We start from the raw sequence: 18,879 nt of genomic DNA on the forward strand, positions 1-18,879 counted from the left end.
CTGAATTTATGGTAAAGCTATGTTAAATGCAGCAATCAAAACACCAAAACACTTTGAAAGAAAACATGACTGGCTTTTAAAATTGGTTCTGCAACTAAAGTTATATTTATTGCTGAAAAAAGAGACATGTCTAAGTTTTTTGTCTTGCACTCATCAGGACACTCGCAAGAATACTAATGCATGGGGCAAGCAACAACTTATACTGTATGTGAAAAGTGTGTGATTGGCTGGCAAGTGGCATTGCCATGGTGAATGCACCACTGATGGTGACTGGCAGTTAACTGCCAAGCATTGTTTGAAATTTAAACCAGGCAGCTTGACCCTGATTGGTCAAGGCATTACTCTGAGGAAGTTTGCAGACAGAAAGAACATGTACGTACATTATGCCTGTTTCAGCTAAACAAAATAAGTGACATCCAATTGCTGACTCAATCCTCGGGGCAATGCCTTGACCAATCAGCGTCAAGCTGCCTGGTTTAAATTTGAAACAATGCTCGACAGTTAACTGTCAGTCACCATCAGTGGTGCATTCTCCATGGCAATGCCACTTGCCAACCAATCAGCACTCTCTTCACATACAGTATAAATTGTTGTTTGCCCCATATATTGGTATTCCTGCAAGTGTCCTGAAGAGTGTAAGATGAAAAGTTAGGTGTGTCTCTCTCTTTCAGCAATACTCAAATTCTGTACTACTAAATGACTATAAAGTATATTTAGAAGGTTTTTATACATACTTGGAAATGGGCAAAAGTTGCATGGAAAACTCATGTTCGTGCAGAAACTTTGATGCAAGCAGTTGAGAATCAGTGACATTGATTTGATATAATATATATTTAATATAAATATATAATATATATTATATATTGTATATATGTGTGTGCGTGTGTGTATATTTGTATGTATATATGTATGTGTATATATGTATATACAATGTGTGTATGTATATATTGATAAGTAGATCCTGATTAGAATTTTTGACCAAAGAGCAAAGCATAAATGGGGAAAGAAATCTGAAGGTGTGGTCAATGTAACTTGCATGGACTTCCAAATACTTGTTGTACTTGAAAATTGTTGCATTAAAAAATCTGAAAATTTTGGTTTATTACCATGCGATGACTTCTCTTTTTATGCAAAGAGGGAGGGCTAAAAGGCATACAGCCGAGTTGATGTAAATGGCTGTTTCATTGACTGGCAAGGGGTGACTTGGCTTCAGTGTTGAGACCATGTGTATGCATATTGTACGTGTGTGTGTGTGTGTATATGTATACTAATAATTCTCCTGATTCTTGGGTGATAAGTCACAGAATATGCTACTAGTTTAACCTGTCTGTTAACTTAAAGTTCTCGTTCTCTTTTCGTTATTCCTTTCTTGTCCTTTCATTTCTCCCTAGCTGCTCATCCTTGCGGAAGGGATATCAGTAAGGGTGAGCAGGCAGTGGAAACACTTTTTGGGTGGAATTAAGAAATAGCAAGGATGTGAGACTTCCGTGGGAGTTGACTATAGGCCACACAACTGTTTGAGGTAGTAGCAGGATATATAAATTTGGAGATCGTATAAGCTGGCAGCAACAGTAAAGCGGTTATTAGTGGGAGATTTTAATTCTCGCACACTGGAAGAAGCAGTATACCAGTGCTTAAAAGATTAAAATGAAGACTGGTTGGATAAACTTGACTTGTATTTCCCTGAGTAAAGAAGATTGAAGGTGATCTAGTCAAGGTGTTTAAAATTACAGAATAAGTCAATAGGTTAGATAATGAGAATCTATTTTGTCTGGTGGGGAAATCCAGGACAGAATCTTAAAATTGGAGTCAGACCATTTAGGATTTAAATCAGGAAACACTTTTCATGGAGAGGGTAGTAGGAATCTGGAACATTCTTTCTTCTAACCCCCAAAATGCTGGGATAGTTGAACCTTTCAAGACTGATTTGGCCTAAGTTTTCAAGATATTGAAGGGAATGCAATAGGGTAGAAAGAGAAACTATTTCTGTTGTGCTCTCTTTCTTCTCACCTCTTTCTCGCTCGCTCACTCTGCCCTGCCTTCCTACCCCCCACCCCCCAATTCAGATTCCACTCCATATACTCTCCTTACCTCAAGTGCACATTTCATTTTAAACTCCATCTCCCATAGTAGATCTGCCCACTTGGTGAATCTGTCTGTTCAATTTTCTACTCTAGTTTACTATCTCCTAGCTTTATATCATCTGCAATTTTGAGTATACTCCTATATAATCCGCCCCATTGTACTCTAATCTCGTGTGGACTGATGCTTGCAACAAAGCCAGAGGATGATGTTTGTGAGAGACTGTTGAGTTCAGGCATTGCAGCTAGCCCTTCAGGTTATTTAACATGCTTGGGCCCTAACTGCTCAAAAGATTGCTCAATTGGAGTCTTGATACAAAAAAACTCTTCCTGATGTATTGTTGCACAATTCATAGTTGAAGTAAAATCTTAAAACAAAAATCTAGCATGGGAAATAAGGAGAGATGGAATTTATTTTTTTGTTTTCATTTTAACTAAGAAAAGGAAGGAAGGTTTTAGGGAGTGATGAAGGAAGAATAAACCAATACTGGCATTGTAGAAAGTCGGTACAGGAGGTAGAGTAAATGTGGAAAATCTGTGTGCACAAATTCAAAAGTACTTTTATAAGCTTGATAGTGGGCAAAGATATATGGTAGATGCAGTTTAATATGGGGTCTTTTAAGGTTAAGAGATTTGGCAGAGGGGTGGTTGTGGCTAAATGGGAATGCACTTCAGATATCGGAGACCGAGCAAGGTCTGCGGGGGGCGGTGATGGGTTTAGTGCACAGGTCGTTAAAACTATTAACACAGCTCCCAGGTGATTTTTAATCAAGCAGAAAGAATGTTGGTTTGCATAACAACTGCTATGAGATAAATCTAGAAATTGTATTTGGCCCTGGAGAGCCCAAATCTGGAGCACTACATGTGACTTTGGTTCCCCTTAATTGCAAGAAACAGTATTCAGTTATTGGAAGATCATAATACGTAGGAGCAGAAGTAGGCCAAATTCCTTCACATCTCTGTTTTAAATGGGTGCCCCCCTCCCCCCCCCCCCCACTTACTCTTGAGATTATGCCCTTTGGTCCTGGAATCTGCCACAAGGGGAAACAGCCTATCAGCATCTACCCTGTCAAGCCCCCTAAGAATCTTATATGTTTCAATAAGGCTGCCTCTCATTCTTCTAAACTCCAATGAGTATAGGCTCAACCTACTTGACCTTGCCTCATAAGAAAATCCTTCCAACCCCCGGGATCAACTTTGTGAACCTTCTCTGGACTGCCTCCAATGCTAGTATATCTCCCGTTAGATAAGGGGACCAAAACTGTTCACAATATTCTAGGTGTGTTTTAACTAGTGCCTTGTATAGCTTTAGCAAGACTTCCCTATTTTTATACTCCATTCCCTTTGAAATAAAGGTCAACATTCCATTTGCCTTACCTATTACCTGCTGAACTTGCATGCTAGCTTTTTGGAATTCGTGCATGAGGACCCCCAAACCCCTCTGTGCTGCAGCTTTCTTCAGTCTTTCTCCATTTAAGTAATATTCAGCTCCTCTATTCCTGCCAAAGTGCATAACCTCACTCTTTCCCACATTATATTCCATCTGCCACGTTTTTCCCACTCACTTAACCTGTCTGTATCCCTCTGTAGACTCTGCCATCCTCACCACTTGCCTTCCCATCTATTTTTGTGTCATCTGCAAACTCGGCGATAGTACATTCATTTACCTTATCCAAGTCAATAATATATATTGTAATTAATTGTGGCCCCAGCACTGATCCCTGTGGCTCTCCACTAGTTACAGGTTGCCATTCTGAAAATGCCACCCCACCCCCTTTCCCCTGTATCCCAACTCTGTCTTCTGTTAGTTAGCCAGCCCTCTCTCCATGCTAATATACTATCCCCAGTACCATGGGCTCTTATCTTATTAAATAGCCATGTGTGGTACCTTATCGAACGCCTTTTGGAAATCCAAATACATTACGCCTACTGGTTCCCCTTTATCTATCCTGCTTGTTATCACCTCAAAAGAAATCTAATAAACTTGTCAGGCATGATTTCCCCTTCATGAAGACATGCTGACTCTGCTTGATTATATTGTGCATTTCTATATGCTCTGCTATTGCATCCTTTAATAGACTCCAACATTTTCCCTGTGACAGATGTTAAGCTAACTGGCCTATAGTTACCTGTTTTTTGTCTCCCTCCCTTTTTGAATAAGGGTATTACACTGGCAGTTTTCCAATCCTTTGGAACTTTTCCAGAATCTAAGGATTCTTGGAAGATTACTACCAGTGCATCCACTATCTCTGCAGATATTTCCTTTAGTATCCTAGGATGCAACCCATCAGGCCCAGGTGACTTATCAGCTTTTAGCCCCATTCGTTTCCCTAGTACTTTTTCTCTAGTGATAGTAATTGTATTTATTTCCCCCCCGCCCCCTTTTTGCCCCATGATTCTTTCATATTTCTGGTATGCTATTAGTGTCTTCTAACCGTGAAGACTGATGCAAAGTATTTTTCAACTTCTGCCATTTCCTGGTTCCTCATTATTAGTTCCCAAGCCTCATTCTCTACGGGGCCTATATTGACTTTGGCTTCTCTTCCTTTTTATGTATTTAAAGAAGCTCTTACTGTCCGTTTCTATATTACTTGATAGTTTACCCTCAAAAGTTTATTTTCTCCCTTTTTTTTGCTCATCTTTTGGTTTTTAAACCTTTACCAATCCTCTGGTGTACCACTAATCTTTGCCACATTGTATATTTTTTCTTTCACTTTGATACTATCCTTAACTTCCTTGGTTAACCATGGTTGGCTTATCCCCTTCCCTATTTCTCACTGGGATTTATCTTTTGGTTGAGAGTCATGAACCATTTTCTTAAACGTCTGCCATTGTTCATCAACTGTCTCTTCTGCTAAACTTCTTTCCCAGTCCACTCCAGCCCAACTCTGCCCTCATTCCTTTGTAATTACCCTTATTTAAGTTTAGCAGTTGTTTCTACCTGAGTTTCTCACTCGCAAACTGAATACTAAATTCCACCATGTTATGGTCACTGTTTCCCAGGGGATCTTTACTCTGAGATCATTTATTAAACCTGCGTCATTACACATTACCAGATCCAAAATAACCTGATCCCTGGTTGGCTCCACAACATATTGTTCTAAGAACCAGTCCCAAATATACTCCATGAATTTTTGCTCCTGTCTACCTCTGCCAATTTGATTTTCCCAATCTACATGAAGATTTAAAGTCACCCATGATTAATATACTGCCTTTTTTACATGCCCACATTATTTCCTGATTTATTCTCTGCCCTACAGCATAGCTACTACTAGGGGACCTATAGACTACTCACACTAGTGTCGTCTTTTCCTTGTTATTTCTTACCTCCACCCATATGGATTCCACATCTTCAGATCCAAGATCATTTCTTGCTATCGTACTTAGTCTATCTCGTACTAACAAAGCTACCCCACCATCCTTTCCTTCCTGCCTGTCCTTTCAAAAAGGCTCATACCCCTGAATATTTAGTTCTCAGTTTTGATCTCCTTGTAACCATGTCTCCATAATGGCTATAAGATCATACCCATTAACCTCTATCTTTGCCGCTAATTCATTTATTTTGTTCTGAATGCTACGTGCATTTAAGTAAAGAGCTATTAATTTTGCCTTTTTACCATTTTTTTCTCCTTTGACCCTATTTGCTGCTGTTTTTTATATTTGTACACTCTGTCCCTCCCTGTCACGCTCTGGGTATCAATACCTAAGTAGCTGCCCTGCAATACCGCCGTATTCTTTTGCTTTGTAAGTCTACTTATCCCCCCTCCAGAAGGCAGAAAATAGACAGTTGGTTCCAGAATTTAAGGGATTGAGATACAAGGAAAGATTGGATTGACGAGCTTTGGTTTTAGTGGCGATATGATAAAAATGCTTAAAATTGTGAGATTTGGACAAGCTGAATCCAAGTAATCTTTTCTGCCCATATATCAAATTTAAACAGATAGGACCATATTTACAAATTATGGATCAGGGAAAAATAAACAGAAAATACATAACTTTCTTTCCTTGAAGGGTGGTAAGAATGCAAAATAGATTACCAGCACAGGTGGTGGAATAAAAGACTTCAATGGGCTTCAAGAAGGAAATCACAAGGTTCTTGTTTAGCTCAGCTATCTACAATTATTCCCTTGGTGCCTTTCTATTCACACTGAATTCCATTCATGAATTTTAAAACACCCCAAAGGAATACTATAAATACGTGAGCAGGATGGACTAACAGGTATCCCTTGCCTGAAACTGAAGGGTTTTTTTTTTCAACCTAATTCAAATAACCAATGAGTTTTTGAGCAGAGGTTACTTTCATCTTGAGTAAATTTTTTGAAGAATTTAATAATATATCCATCAGTGCACTATCTTTGAGTATCAAGAGCCATTCTTGTATTTTGGTGCAGTAAAAATTACTGCATTACATTGAATAATTGTCATTTTTAGGTTGAAATTGACTATTCATGAGCAAGGCTTTAGAAGAACTGACAATATATTAACATTTTGAATCATTTGTGGCATAGTGCAGTTGAGATTCTCCAGAGAAGGGAAACTTGAAGGTTGAATCAACAAGCTTTCATTTTTTAACATGTGTTTCACCATTATATCCAACATTACCTGCTCTCCCAATGATGTAACTTTGACTTTGTCCAACGTTCAAAAAATGTAATTCTCCTATGGGTATTTTGTGAACTTTAACTTGTAGAGTATTGCACCGATCACCCTATAGTACTGATCTATTTGTGTCATACTAAATAAAATTACTTTTATTTGGATATACTTCCTAGGTTTTGAAAATATTACATTTTCAGCAGGCATTTCCTGGTGTGTTGCAATTAATCTAAATAAGAAAACAAATATAAGTTGATATATTGTCTTCCAGCAAAATTTTCAAATCACCAGCGACAGTGATGCAAGTTTTGCCCTGAAGGTTACACAGAGTCTCACAGATGGACTGATGGAGTATCGCCTCAAGACAATGACTGGATTAGTAAGTATTTGAAATTATTTAAATTGGGCTCTTTGTTCCCATCCTGAATGGGGTATTTGTGTCAGTTTGGTCTGAGTTTATGAATGTTTTAGCACTAATTTTCCAAGTCGAGCAAAAAGGGCCCTGACCAACAGCGGCAAATTGTGTGACTGGGAATCTTGCTCTAATTTGAGTGCCCACTCGCATTTCAAAAACTTGTTCTCCAAGTGGGGAAAGATAAGTCCAGTGAGATGGCAGTTCTTAAAGATTTGTGATTTTCCATTGAAGAGCAAGTTATGAGATAACAGAAAATGTGACTAATTCTTCCCAATGATAGAATAGAGACACGGATATCGCTGCAAATCTTTGGAGTTGCAGGCCGTACTGCAAGAAGTTGCACTAAAAGCTATTTGAGCCTCATGGTCACCCTCCAGTAAAAGTACAGATGCAGGCTGTATGGAGGGAAGTCAGCAACTCAAGTTAATGTGTTCATCTACTATCAAACCTATCTCCAAATCAAGAAGTAATTTATTGGCATTGAGAATAGGATGAATGTATCTACTCAAATTTACAGACATCTCTGATGTTGAGAATTTATGCGTCACTGCTGTGATGCTTAATCATTAGTTGGTGGTAGTCTCCACCTGAAATCAGTTGACATATGAAGAGATGGATCCATTTTACTTGCCGTTGATCAGATGGTAACCTGTTTTTATTGCTGAGACATTAAGTTTTAATGTTGTTACATGGAACTATGTTTTTAAGATGAACTATCCCTTGTGGTGAAGAAAGTTTGGAAATTGATAGATGCCTGTAAATTTCAGGCTCCCAACATGAATTCTTAGAATGACTGTCTCTTCATGGGGCAAACAAAGTTTAAAAGAAAATCAAATGTTCAAATTTTAGCTTTTTGGTAGGTAGATATTAAAACACTTGGTGATTCTGCTGAAGTAGCTAATTTTCCAGTGTAAAATCTTGTCTTTGCTGCACCCAGTAGACTTCTATAACTCGGTCTTTCATTTTATCAGAACCAAGATAAAAGGCTTCCATTGGATGAGGAAATGAGACAACCCCCTGGCATACCAGATGAACGCTCGAGATATGAATCTCGCATGCCACGTCCAGCTATGCCACGTCCAGCTATGCAACGTCCAGCTTTGCCACGTCCAGCACCAGGAAACTCTCAGAGATACACTGGTAGCTCAGCTAACTTCAGACCTAAATATAAAGGTAAATTGACCAAAAAGTTCAGACTACCTAAATAGTCTTGTATCAAATCTCACTGCAACAAGACGCAGACAGAAACATTTGGAGAGTTAAATCAGTTGTGTAACTGGGAAAATAAGTGGAAAATAAAATTGACCAGTGATCAATGTAAAGTTTTGCCTTTTGGTCAAGGATGTGTATCCTTTGTATGCAATTAATAAAATAAAATCAGCCCAGGATGAAAAAGGGACTGATTATGGACATGTCACTTAAGTCTAGGCATTTTAGTAATAGCTTTAAAACAGACCGCACTACCTATTTTGCTAATTTTCAGTCACCATACTACAAAAAGTAGCACATTCTTTGGAAAGGGAAGAGAGAGGAACTCTAAGAATGATCCAAAGTATAAACTGATGAGCTGTGACAAAAGATTAGAGAATGTCAGGCTGTACAGTCTAGAAAGAGGATTAAAAGGAAGCCTCACTGAAGTAAATTTCTTGGTTTACCTTACGTATTTTTAATGGTACGTAGATCTGAACTTGAGCAGGTTAAATCAGTGAAAGTAAAAAATTGGTTTATAACTTTTCTTATATAATCCCCAAGTGTCATGGATAAAATTTGAAACCATCAAACATTACTTGTAGAAATGTTTTTATCTATCTTGCATATTTTCTTAAGTTGTATAGGCAAAGCAATATTAATGTATCCGGGACATCTTATGTTTTGCAGTTGGTGGTGCCTGGAAGAAGGCAGTTGCATTGCAGTCTAAATCAAGTAACAAGAAACCAGGTTTTCAATCAAATCAAAGACAGTTTAAACCCACAACTTTTAATACTGGTCTGTCAAAATCAAAACGTAGTGGTATTTTGACCCCACACCTGCTCAAGGCCGTCCGCGGAATGGATATTAATAGAGCCACTAAGACTCTGGCTAAACTGTCAAAAACGAATCCGGCGTTGAAAGGTGAGAATTGCGTCTTCTCTTAATTCGTCAACTTTCATTCATTTCATTTCATTTAGTAAAGTTCAGTTGAGTATTTCAAGCCCAATGTAGAAGTATACTAAGTTACATCCATGTATAAATACTAATTGTTGTAATAATCAAATTATCACTTCACACTTTTTTGATTTCATCAAAATATTTGATCCTTCGGTGGCCGCATTTTTTAGATATCATCTTACTGGGAGTTTAGCATACTATTGTCCAGTGCATTAACCACTAGAAATGTGCAGCATATCCATAGTTGATTGACCTGGAGTGTTCTAACTCTATTCTCATCTCCATTGTCTTTTACTGTCTTTGGTTTATTAATCTTTTCTGTGCAATACTTGCTAATGATCACAAGCTACGTTACAAGAATGAACAGAATTCCATATTCCTCTGATACCTCTGTGGACATGCTATTCTGAAAACACAGTTTCCCCTTCTCCCCTATACAAATGCATAACAGTTGAATCCATGGACCAATGTCATCACTGGGCAGTGCACTAGTGTGGTTGGGGAGGATTTAAATGAAATTGGCAGGAAGTTTGGCACCAACATATAGAAGCGGAGAAGAAACATAAAACGTGTTATATGAATGTGTTGGATTGTATGAGAGAAGAAATAGTACCATATTATTTGGAGCAGAGGACTACGAGGAATACAAAGACAGGTTTAGAATGCATGTAGGTAAATGCACAAAAGGTGGTGAATAAGGTTGGTAAGCTACAAGAACAAATAGCCATGCGGGAATATGATGTAGCGGCAATTAAAAACTGAGAACTGGGTGTTAAATACTCAAGAATACAAAGTGTTCAGGGAAGATACGGAAGGAAAACAATTGGAGTGGCAGTACTGATTAGGGTAGGCATTGGAGTGTTGGAAAGAGATTATCCTTGAGGGGACAAGGATAGAATCCATTTAGTTAAAATTGAAAAACAAAAAAAGGTATGATCACACTACTGGGGGATTCTATAGGCTTCAAACTAGTGAAAAAAGGAGGAGGAGCAAATCTGTAGGAAAGTTGCAGCTATGCGATAACTATAGAGCAGTGATATAGGGGGGTACTTTATCCCAATAGATATTTTGGGCATTAATGTGGAGAGTAAAGGGAAAAGAGAGGTGGAGTTTCTGAAATATTTTCAGGAGAACTTACTTGGTCAGTATATTCTCAGCCCAACTAGGAAGGATGCATTGCTGGATCTGGGACTGGGCCATGTGTTGTGCCAAGTGGACCTAGTGTCTGTGGGGGAAACACTTGGGTAAGCCCGATCAGAGTATCATAAGGTTTAGATTAGTAATGGAGAAGAGGAAGGAACAATTTAAAGTAGTATTCCTAAATTAGAAAGGGGGTTAACTTCAATGGAATGATGGGATCTACCCAGGATAAAATGGAACCAAAGACTGACTTTGTTTAAATAGAATTATGTGTGATTTTTAAGGAGGACTTATTTCAGATATAGGTTAGGTCTAGTTGAAGGGTGAAAGTTAGGGGACCCTAAGTCAAGGCTCCTTGAATGATGAGGGAGAAAGAGAATATGATGAAACAAAAAAAAAGCTGTGTGGTGCATGTCAGGTGAATTCTTCAAATGAGAATCAGGCCAAATACAATAAATTGAGAGGGAAAGTGAAGAGGAAAATAAGACTGGCAAAGAGAGAATGAGAGAGAGAATGGCAGTTCACATAAAAAGGAACCCAAAATATATTCCACCTGCATGTAAAAAGTAAATGGGTAGTAAGAAGCTGGGTGGGTCCTATTAGTGATAAAGAAGGTGCTATGTGCTTAGAGGTTCAGGGCAAGGCTAGAATACTTGATGGGTGCTTTAACGTCTTTACTAAGAGCATGTTGACAAAATATTGGAGATGCTAGAAGTAATAGATGGGGTGAAAATTGAGGGGCAGGGTGTCCTGGAAAGGCTGGCTGTGCTTAGACTGGGATAAGTCAGCTGGTCCAAATGCTTGCATTCCAAGTTGCTAAAGGAATTGTGTGTGGAGGCAGCAGAAGGGCTTGCCCTAATTTTCTGATCTTCCCTAAAATGTGAAAGTCGTCATGTTATGATTGCTCGTCCAGAGGATCCTTTTGAGGTCATTAATTAATCCTGTCTTATTACGCATTACCAGGTCTAAAACAGTCTTGTTGGTTCAAGAACATATTGCATGTTGTTCTAAGAAACTGTCCCAAATATATACTTTGAACATCCTCCAGGCTACCTTTGCCAATTTAATTTATCCAATCTAAATGAAGATTAAAATTGCCCACAATTGTTGCAGTACCTTTCTTACATGCCTCCATTATTTTTTGATTTATACTGCGTCCTACAGCTAGGCTACCGTTGGGAGGCCTATAAACTATTTCCACAAGTGACTTTTTTCCCTTGCTATTTCTAATCTCCAACCAAACTGATTCTACGTTTTTCTCTTCCAAGCCAAGATCATGTCTCACTACTGTACTGATCTCATCCTTTACTAGTGGAGCTACCCCACCCCCTTTCCCTCCTGAAATGTCAAACACTCTTGAGTATTCAGTTCCCAGCCCTGGTCACCTTGCAACCATGTCTCTGTAATGACTGTCATATACTCATTTATTTCTATTTGTGCTATCAGTTCATCCATCTTGTTACGAATGCTGTTTGCATTCAGATGAGCCTTTAATTCTGGATGTTTGCTAATGATTGCACAATGTTCGGTACCATGCACACCACCTCAGATACTGAAGCAGTCCATGGTCACGTGCAGCAAGTAGCATTTGCACCACACAAATACCAGGAAATGACCATCTCCAACGAGAGAGAATCTAAACATGTTCCCTTGACTTTCAATGGCACTAGCATCACTGAATTGTCCACTGTCAACATCCTGGGGGTTACCCTGACCAGAAACTGAACTGGACCAGCCATATAAATACTGTGGCTATAAGAGCAGGCCAGAAGCTGGAATTCTGCAGTGAGTAACTTGCCTCCTGACTCCCCAATGCCTGTCCATTGTCTACAAGGCACAAGTCAGGAGTGTGATGGAAAGCTTTGCACTTACCTGGATGAGTACAGCTCCAACAACATTCAAGAAGCTCAGCACCATCTAGCACAAAGCCTTGATCAGCACCCTGTCCACCACTTTAAACATTCACTTACTTGTACCATATTCAAGATGCACTGCAACAACTCGTCAAGGCTCCTTCATGGAAGCTTTGAAACCAGTGACCTGTAGAGCCTACAGGAAGAACAAGGTCAGCAGTCCTATGGGAACCCTAGCACCACCACCACCATGCATCATCCGCTCCTCACTAACACTGGGTTAAAATCCTGGGAACTCCATCCCTAACAGCAGTGGCTGTACCTACACCACATGGACTACAGCATTTCAAGGTGGGTGACTCACCATCACCTCCTCAAGGGCCAGTGATGTTCACGTCCCACGAATGAATGGAAAAAGAACTAGTGGAGTGCCAGAGGATCAGTGATGGAGGCTCAACTATTTACAAACTCTATTGATGACTTGGCTGAAGAAACCAGATATGGTAGCTAAATTTGCTGGCGATACAAAGATAGGTGGGAAAGCAAGTTGAGTAGAACAGAGCCTGAAAAGAAATATCGATAGGTTAAGTAAGTGGACAAAAATTTGGTAGATGGAATACTATGTTGGAAAATTATGTTGGAGGTTATCCAGAACAGAAAGGCAAAATATTATCTAAATGCAGAGAGACTACAGAATACTGTGGCACAGAGGTGTCCTTGTACATGAACCTCAAAGTTAACATGGAGGTACAGCAAGTAATTAGGAAGGGGGATGAAATATAAAAGGGGTAGTCTTGCTACAACAGTGCAGGGTGTTGGTGAGACCATACCTAGGGCTGGATGTAATACTCCCCCGCCAATGGGTTTGAAGCTGGGGGAGTCTGGTTTAATCCTGTGGTGACTTACCTGCCCACCCTTGACCCACTGCACCAGCGGTGGATGTGGCATCTACCAGTGAGCTGATTGAGATCACGGAGTGGAAAATTAATGCCCACTTAAGGGCTTAATTCCTTCCGCCACCAGAATTTAACCGGTGATAGGAGAGGCCCTTGCCAAATGCCTGGCCTTACAGGTTGCCATCAGCGGGCTCCCCCTGATCTTTTAGCCAGGGGGTGTGGAATCTGGCACCTCATATGATTCATACTGCATACAGTTTTGGTCTCCTTTAAGAAAGAATGTATTTGCATTGGAGGCAGTTCAGAGAAGGTTCACTAGGTTTATTTGTGGGATGAAGGGATTGTCTTACAAGAAAAGGGTTGAGCAGTTTAGGCCTCAACTCATTGGAGTTTAGAAGAATGAGAGGTGATCTTATTGAGACATCAGATTCTGAGGGGGCTTGACAGCTAGATTCTAAGTGGATGTATCCTCCATTAATTACACTGCCCTGCTCTTATGCCATAGCCCCTTCAAGTATTTATTGAATTCCATTTTGAAAGTTATTATTAAATCATGCACCTCCCTTTCAGTCAGTGCATTCCAAATTATAACAACTTCCTGCATCAAAAGAAATATCACCATGTTTCCTCTGGTTCTTTTGCCATTTACCTTAAATCTGTCCTCTAATCACCAACCCTCCTGTTACTGGAAACAGCTTCTCTCTTTACTATATCAAAACCCATGACAAAGTGAAATCTCCTCTTTAACATTCTATGTTCTAACGAGAACAAACCTAGCTTCTGTAACCTCTCCACACATAACTGACATCCTTCATCTCTGGTACCATTGCATCCTCCCTAAAGCCTTGACATCCTCGTTGCTTTTTATTCTGTGGGCCAGATCTTCTGCTGTGAAGATAATTACAGCCCTACTATTTTCCATCCTTGCTGGGTCTTTCTGTCCTGGCTGCAACAGCAATTCCCTGGCGTTGCCATCCACACAGAGCACTGACAAAGAGGGGCAATGGAGAGGCCACACTCTTTACGACATCAGCTGCCACGTTCAGGTAAGTTTTAAAGGCATGAAGAGTTTAGTGGGGTGGAGGATATTTGGGTCGGGGCAGGCGGCCGGGTGTTTGAGTGGAGTGGGTTTTGCTGTTCATCACTGACCTATGCCGAAGTTAACAGTGGAACAATACTAGGATAAGTATCTGGGTAAGTATCGCACAACAAGCCCAAATCTCCAAAACTGAGGTCAGTCTGGAAGGCATTTTCAAAGGGCTCGGTCATCTCAAATCTGCCCATTGGTAGTTTAAACTTCATGGGCAATTATCACCATGCCCGCAGTTCAGGACTTCCGAAGGGTCCTGATGCGCACAGAAGTGAACGTCCCTGGCATTGGAAGATCTTGCCCTTTTACCTCTGTTTTAAAGCTGTGGATCCCATTTGCTTTTTTAATGTCAACTTCTACCATCTTCAAAGATTTGTGTATGTAGAGCCAAAGGTGTCTCCATTCCTGTACCCCATTTAAGATTGCATTATTGCCTCTAGTTCTTTCTTCCAAATGCATTACTTCACAATTCCCTGGATTAAATTTCATCTGCATGTGACTGCCCATTTCACCAGCCTGTCCATGTCCTCCTGTAGTTGTCTGCTAGCCTCTTCACTGTTTACTATATATTGGAGTTTTAGGTCACCTGCAAATTTAGAAATTTTGCTCTATATACCCAAGCCCAGGTAATTAATATGTGAAAGTGAGCAGTGGTCCTAATACTGATCCTAGGGGACCCCACTGTATACTTCCTGTCTAGCAAAACAGCAGTTTACCATTGGTTCCTGCTTTTGGACCCGTTAGCCAGTTTCAGATTCACACTACCACTGCCCTTCAATCCCATGGGCTAACCAGTCTATTAGGTGCTTCTTTATCAAATGCCTCTGGAAAGTCCATCAATCGTCTCCATTACTTCGTCAAAGAGCTTGTAATCAAATTTGTCAAATGCAATTTGTTCCCATGTTTTTCGAAGTGGCAACTAATTTTGTCTTGCATTATTGTCTCTTGAAAGTCTGCCACCATCAGTGTTAGGCTGACTGGTTCATAGTTTGGTCCCTGGAATGAAAGGGTTGTCCTATGATGAGGCTGAATAAATTGGACCGATATTCTCTGGAGTTCAGAAGAATGAGAAGTGATCCCATTGAAACATTCAAGATTATGAAGGGGCTTGACAGGGTGGATACTGAGACATTGTTTTTCCTGGCTGGGAAATCTACAACAAGGTGGCAAAGTTTCAGGATAAGTGGGCAGTCTTTTCTGATTGAGATGAGGAGAAATTTCTTCACTCTCAAAGGGTTTATGAGTCTTTGGAATTCTTAACCTCAGAGGGTTGTAGAATCTCCATTATTGAATATATTTAAGGCCTAGATAGATAGATTTTTGGTGTCTCAGGTAATCGAGGGATTTGTGGAGCAGGCAGGAAAGTGGAGATGAAACCCAAGATCAGCCATGATCATTTGAATAGCGGAGCAGTGATGAACCATATGGCCCAACTTATTTCTTATGTACTACGTTTATCACTCCTTTTTTTGAACAGGGGTGTAAAATTCACAACTTTTCAATCCTCTGGGATTTAATATGCTCATTTGGTAAATCTCTTTTAAATTGTTCTGCAGTTAGTTTTGAGAAATTCACACTTTTTGACTTCATGTCTGTTTACTTTCTAGGTGTAAAGGTCTCTGTCTTGGTTAATGTGCTGGTAGAAGCTGGTGTGCTGAAGAACGTTCAGACTTAAGGCCGGCATCAAATGGAGTTGGTGTTCACAAAAGAACATCAGCAGGGCTATTATAAAGATGTAGACTTCGCTGATTGTGAACTTTTGAGCTTTATTCAGACTGCTGTTTTAGATGCTGACCACTGGTTGAACTTTGAAATTCTGCAATAAATTGAGTAAAAACCTAGACTATCTTGTAAGAAATAAACTTTTTTTCATATTTTTGGGTAGGGATGGTAAAGCATTGTGGGATGTCAGATGTTTCATTGCAACCTTTTTCTTAATGTTGAGATGTTTGTCTGCTAATGAGCTTTGTTTGACTTGTTCTACATGTGATGTACACACTGTACAATGGAACTTCAAAACTTTAGTACATTTGTAACTTACAACCTTTGTACATTTTGTGAAGTGTAGTGACATCCATTTGAGTAGCCCGTGTTGACGGTCATGTTATTATTCTAGGTATATAAATTTTAAAAATACTCCATTTGTCTTTCTATAAACTCATAAAATTTCAAGTTCAAAGTTGAAGAAATGTCAAGAGCAATGTGTTACTGTGTTCTTGGACTTAAATTATCATTTGAAATTTAGTGCTGTAATTATACATTTTTCAGAAGAGTTCACCAAGCGTGTTTAGAGCTTCTTCATCCTTGTAACATCCCATTCTATAAGCCTGCAGTTTACTTATTCATTTTATTGGCTAAAGATAGCTGATGTAGATACATCTGAAATTTACAAGTCATTTAATTGCAAGTGATTTCAAAGATTATCAGAGTACTGGGATTAAAGAATTGATGTAATGCAGCTTCAGTAAACTCGGCAAAATATAATATAAAATGTATTATAAAGTTGCTTTGCTTGTTAGCTTTTTAAATAACCTTGTCTAAACTGAGGTTAGAATTTGTTCTGTTATGTAATTTAGTAAAGCAACTGTTTTTGTCATAATCTCATTCTTTTTGTGATTGCATGACATGGCCAGGGGTCAGTGTTCTTCACCACCCCTCCACTGTACTGAGAATAAAGCTTTATACAACTCCCTTTGTGAATCTTAATTTGTGTTGCCAATTTCAGAATAGAGCAAGATACTAATGGATGTTTGCATACAGTAGTATTCTTGATTGTGTACACAATGAGGAGAAAGGGTTTACACCTTTTGGCAATTCTTCCCCCAGTCTTCCAAACTTGCTCAAATTCTAATCGCGTCACCTTTCATGCCCCATTTATCCCAGTACCTCATGCTATGATTCTGCTTCGTCACCCCTATCCCCACCTGCAAATCTGTTCCTATCTGTCATCCCTGTCACTCTCTCAAGCTCAAACTTGAGGAAATCTGGCACACAATTGGATTAGTTGTTATTTGTGAGGTCTAATTGAACATCAAATCATAAAACATGCTTTACCTTCTGTTCCCAGTCAAAACCACATATTACTCTAGGATCATCCTGGAGAGCAAGGCCAACTTTTCTTCCACAAAGAACTTGCTCTTTATACCGCTCATCCCTCGCCCCTTCTACTTGCCTCAAGCACCAATTGGAAGGAGGTCATGATGTTTTTTCCTCTCCAAAGTCAAGCTTATCTATGAGCTGCTTCTGCTATCTCCTACCACTGTATCCAGTACCCCCAAGATTTCTTGACCATCATCTCTTTCTCAATTTTCTCCAAATCATTTTCCCACAAGCTTCATATTTTGCTCCCAGAATCCATCTCACTCCACTCCCCCAGCTGACCCCTATAATGGCTGTCATTTAGAATTGTTCCCTTTCCTTCACACTGCCTGCTTCCTATAATACATCACCTTACCCTACTGAGAAATTTCCCTGGATCCATGCATCCTCTCATGGTAACCATTCTCCACCTCCCTTAATTCTATTTTCCCTTGCCTCCCAGCATTGTTTCCATCTCTATTGAAACTCCATTTTCCAACCTATCTTCCACCACTCCCACAACATCAAAACAATTCTAGGCAAAGCCAGAAATGACAGCTTTTGTGACTGACCATGCTGCCCTTCTCCAGCGGTTGTACTGCCAGCCATGATTCAGTTGACTGAGGCGTCAGAATGTTACGTCAGAAGTTTGTGGATAAGGCATACCCCACACACTTGGGCACAAAAATCATTGGAGCCTGACACTCCAGTGCAGTACTGCAGGTGCCACAGTTCAGATGATGAGGCGCTAAACCAAGGTCCCTTCTACGTGCTCAGGTGAACGCAAAGATCCCATAGCAGTGCCCTGATTAATATTCATCCCAAAAACAGACTATTTGGTCATTATCACATTGATTTTTGTGGAGCAAATTGGCTACTGCAATTTCTATATTACAACAGTGACCGCACTGCAAAAATATTTAATTGGCTGTGAAGGGATGTTCTAAGATCATAAAAGAAGCTATAATTGAAAATCTTGCTTTTAATAGTGCTTCAATATTTCACCTGTCATCCAACTGTGTAAGACTTCTTCCATGGTTCTAATGCCCCAGCGGTGGTTTATGTTCTAACCCTGCAATATCACTTCCTAAGATGCCCCAAGGATCTGTTCTCACTGCCCTTATCTACATGTTGCTCTCAGCAACAACATCTACAGACTTCGCGTCAGCTATTGCACTCTCGTGATGCTAACTTTGACTTCATCTCTTTTTCTTTATCCCTTAACAGGAGCTATGTGACCAGGATTGCTTGACCAACATCCAAGTGCCAACTTATAAAGTTTCAAACTGGGAAGACCAAAGTTATTGTTTTCAGCCCAACTACAAACTGCTCTTGGTTTTAACTCTTCCCCTTCCCTAGCTATTGTTTCAATTGGCAACCCCAGGGTGGAATTTAATCCCAGCTCCCACAGAGGCAAGTTCAGAGGCAGGGAGAGCTATGTGATCAGGTAAGAGGGTGGAGATCCTGCCTCCCACTGGTCAAGTGCAGGGCAGGAAGACTGGCAGGTAGCCTTCCTGCACAGAGGCCATTTGAGGTTCTGCTGCTGGTAGTATTCAACCAGCAGTGGGTGGGGAACTTGTCA

The 18,879-nt window shown here is 39.9% G+C and overlaps 1 protein-coding gene across 2 annotated transcripts in view; it reads left to right on the forward strand.

Annotated features, from left to right (window-relative positions):
* Window positions 1-16,910, forward strand: part of LOC144678781 (uncharacterized) — a 69,889-nt gene extending 52,979 nt beyond the window's left edge. For both annotated transcript variants that reach the window (XM_078538681.1, XM_078538682.1), the window contains 4 exons: window positions 6,949-7,056; window positions 8,064-8,265; window positions 8,971-9,204; window positions 15,827-16,910. In XM_078538681.1, the coding sequence (XP_078394807.1) occupies window positions 6,949-7,056; window positions 8,064-8,265; window positions 8,971-9,204; window positions 15,827-15,894 (612 nt within the window). In that variant the 3' untranslated portion in view covers window positions 15,895-16,910. The remainder of the gene's footprint in view (window positions 1-6,948; window positions 7,057-8,063; window positions 8,266-8,970; window positions 9,205-15,826) is intronic.
* Window positions 16,911-18,879: the final 1,969 nt, after the last annotated feature.

Source organism: Cetorhinus maximus, chromosome 3 (genome assembly GCF_964194155.1).
Source record: "Cetorhinus maximus chromosome 3, sCetMax3.hap1.1, whole genome shotgun sequence".
In the NCBI taxonomy this organism is placed as follows: Eukaryota; Metazoa; Chordata; class Chondrichthyes; order Lamniformes; family Cetorhinidae; genus Cetorhinus; species Cetorhinus maximus.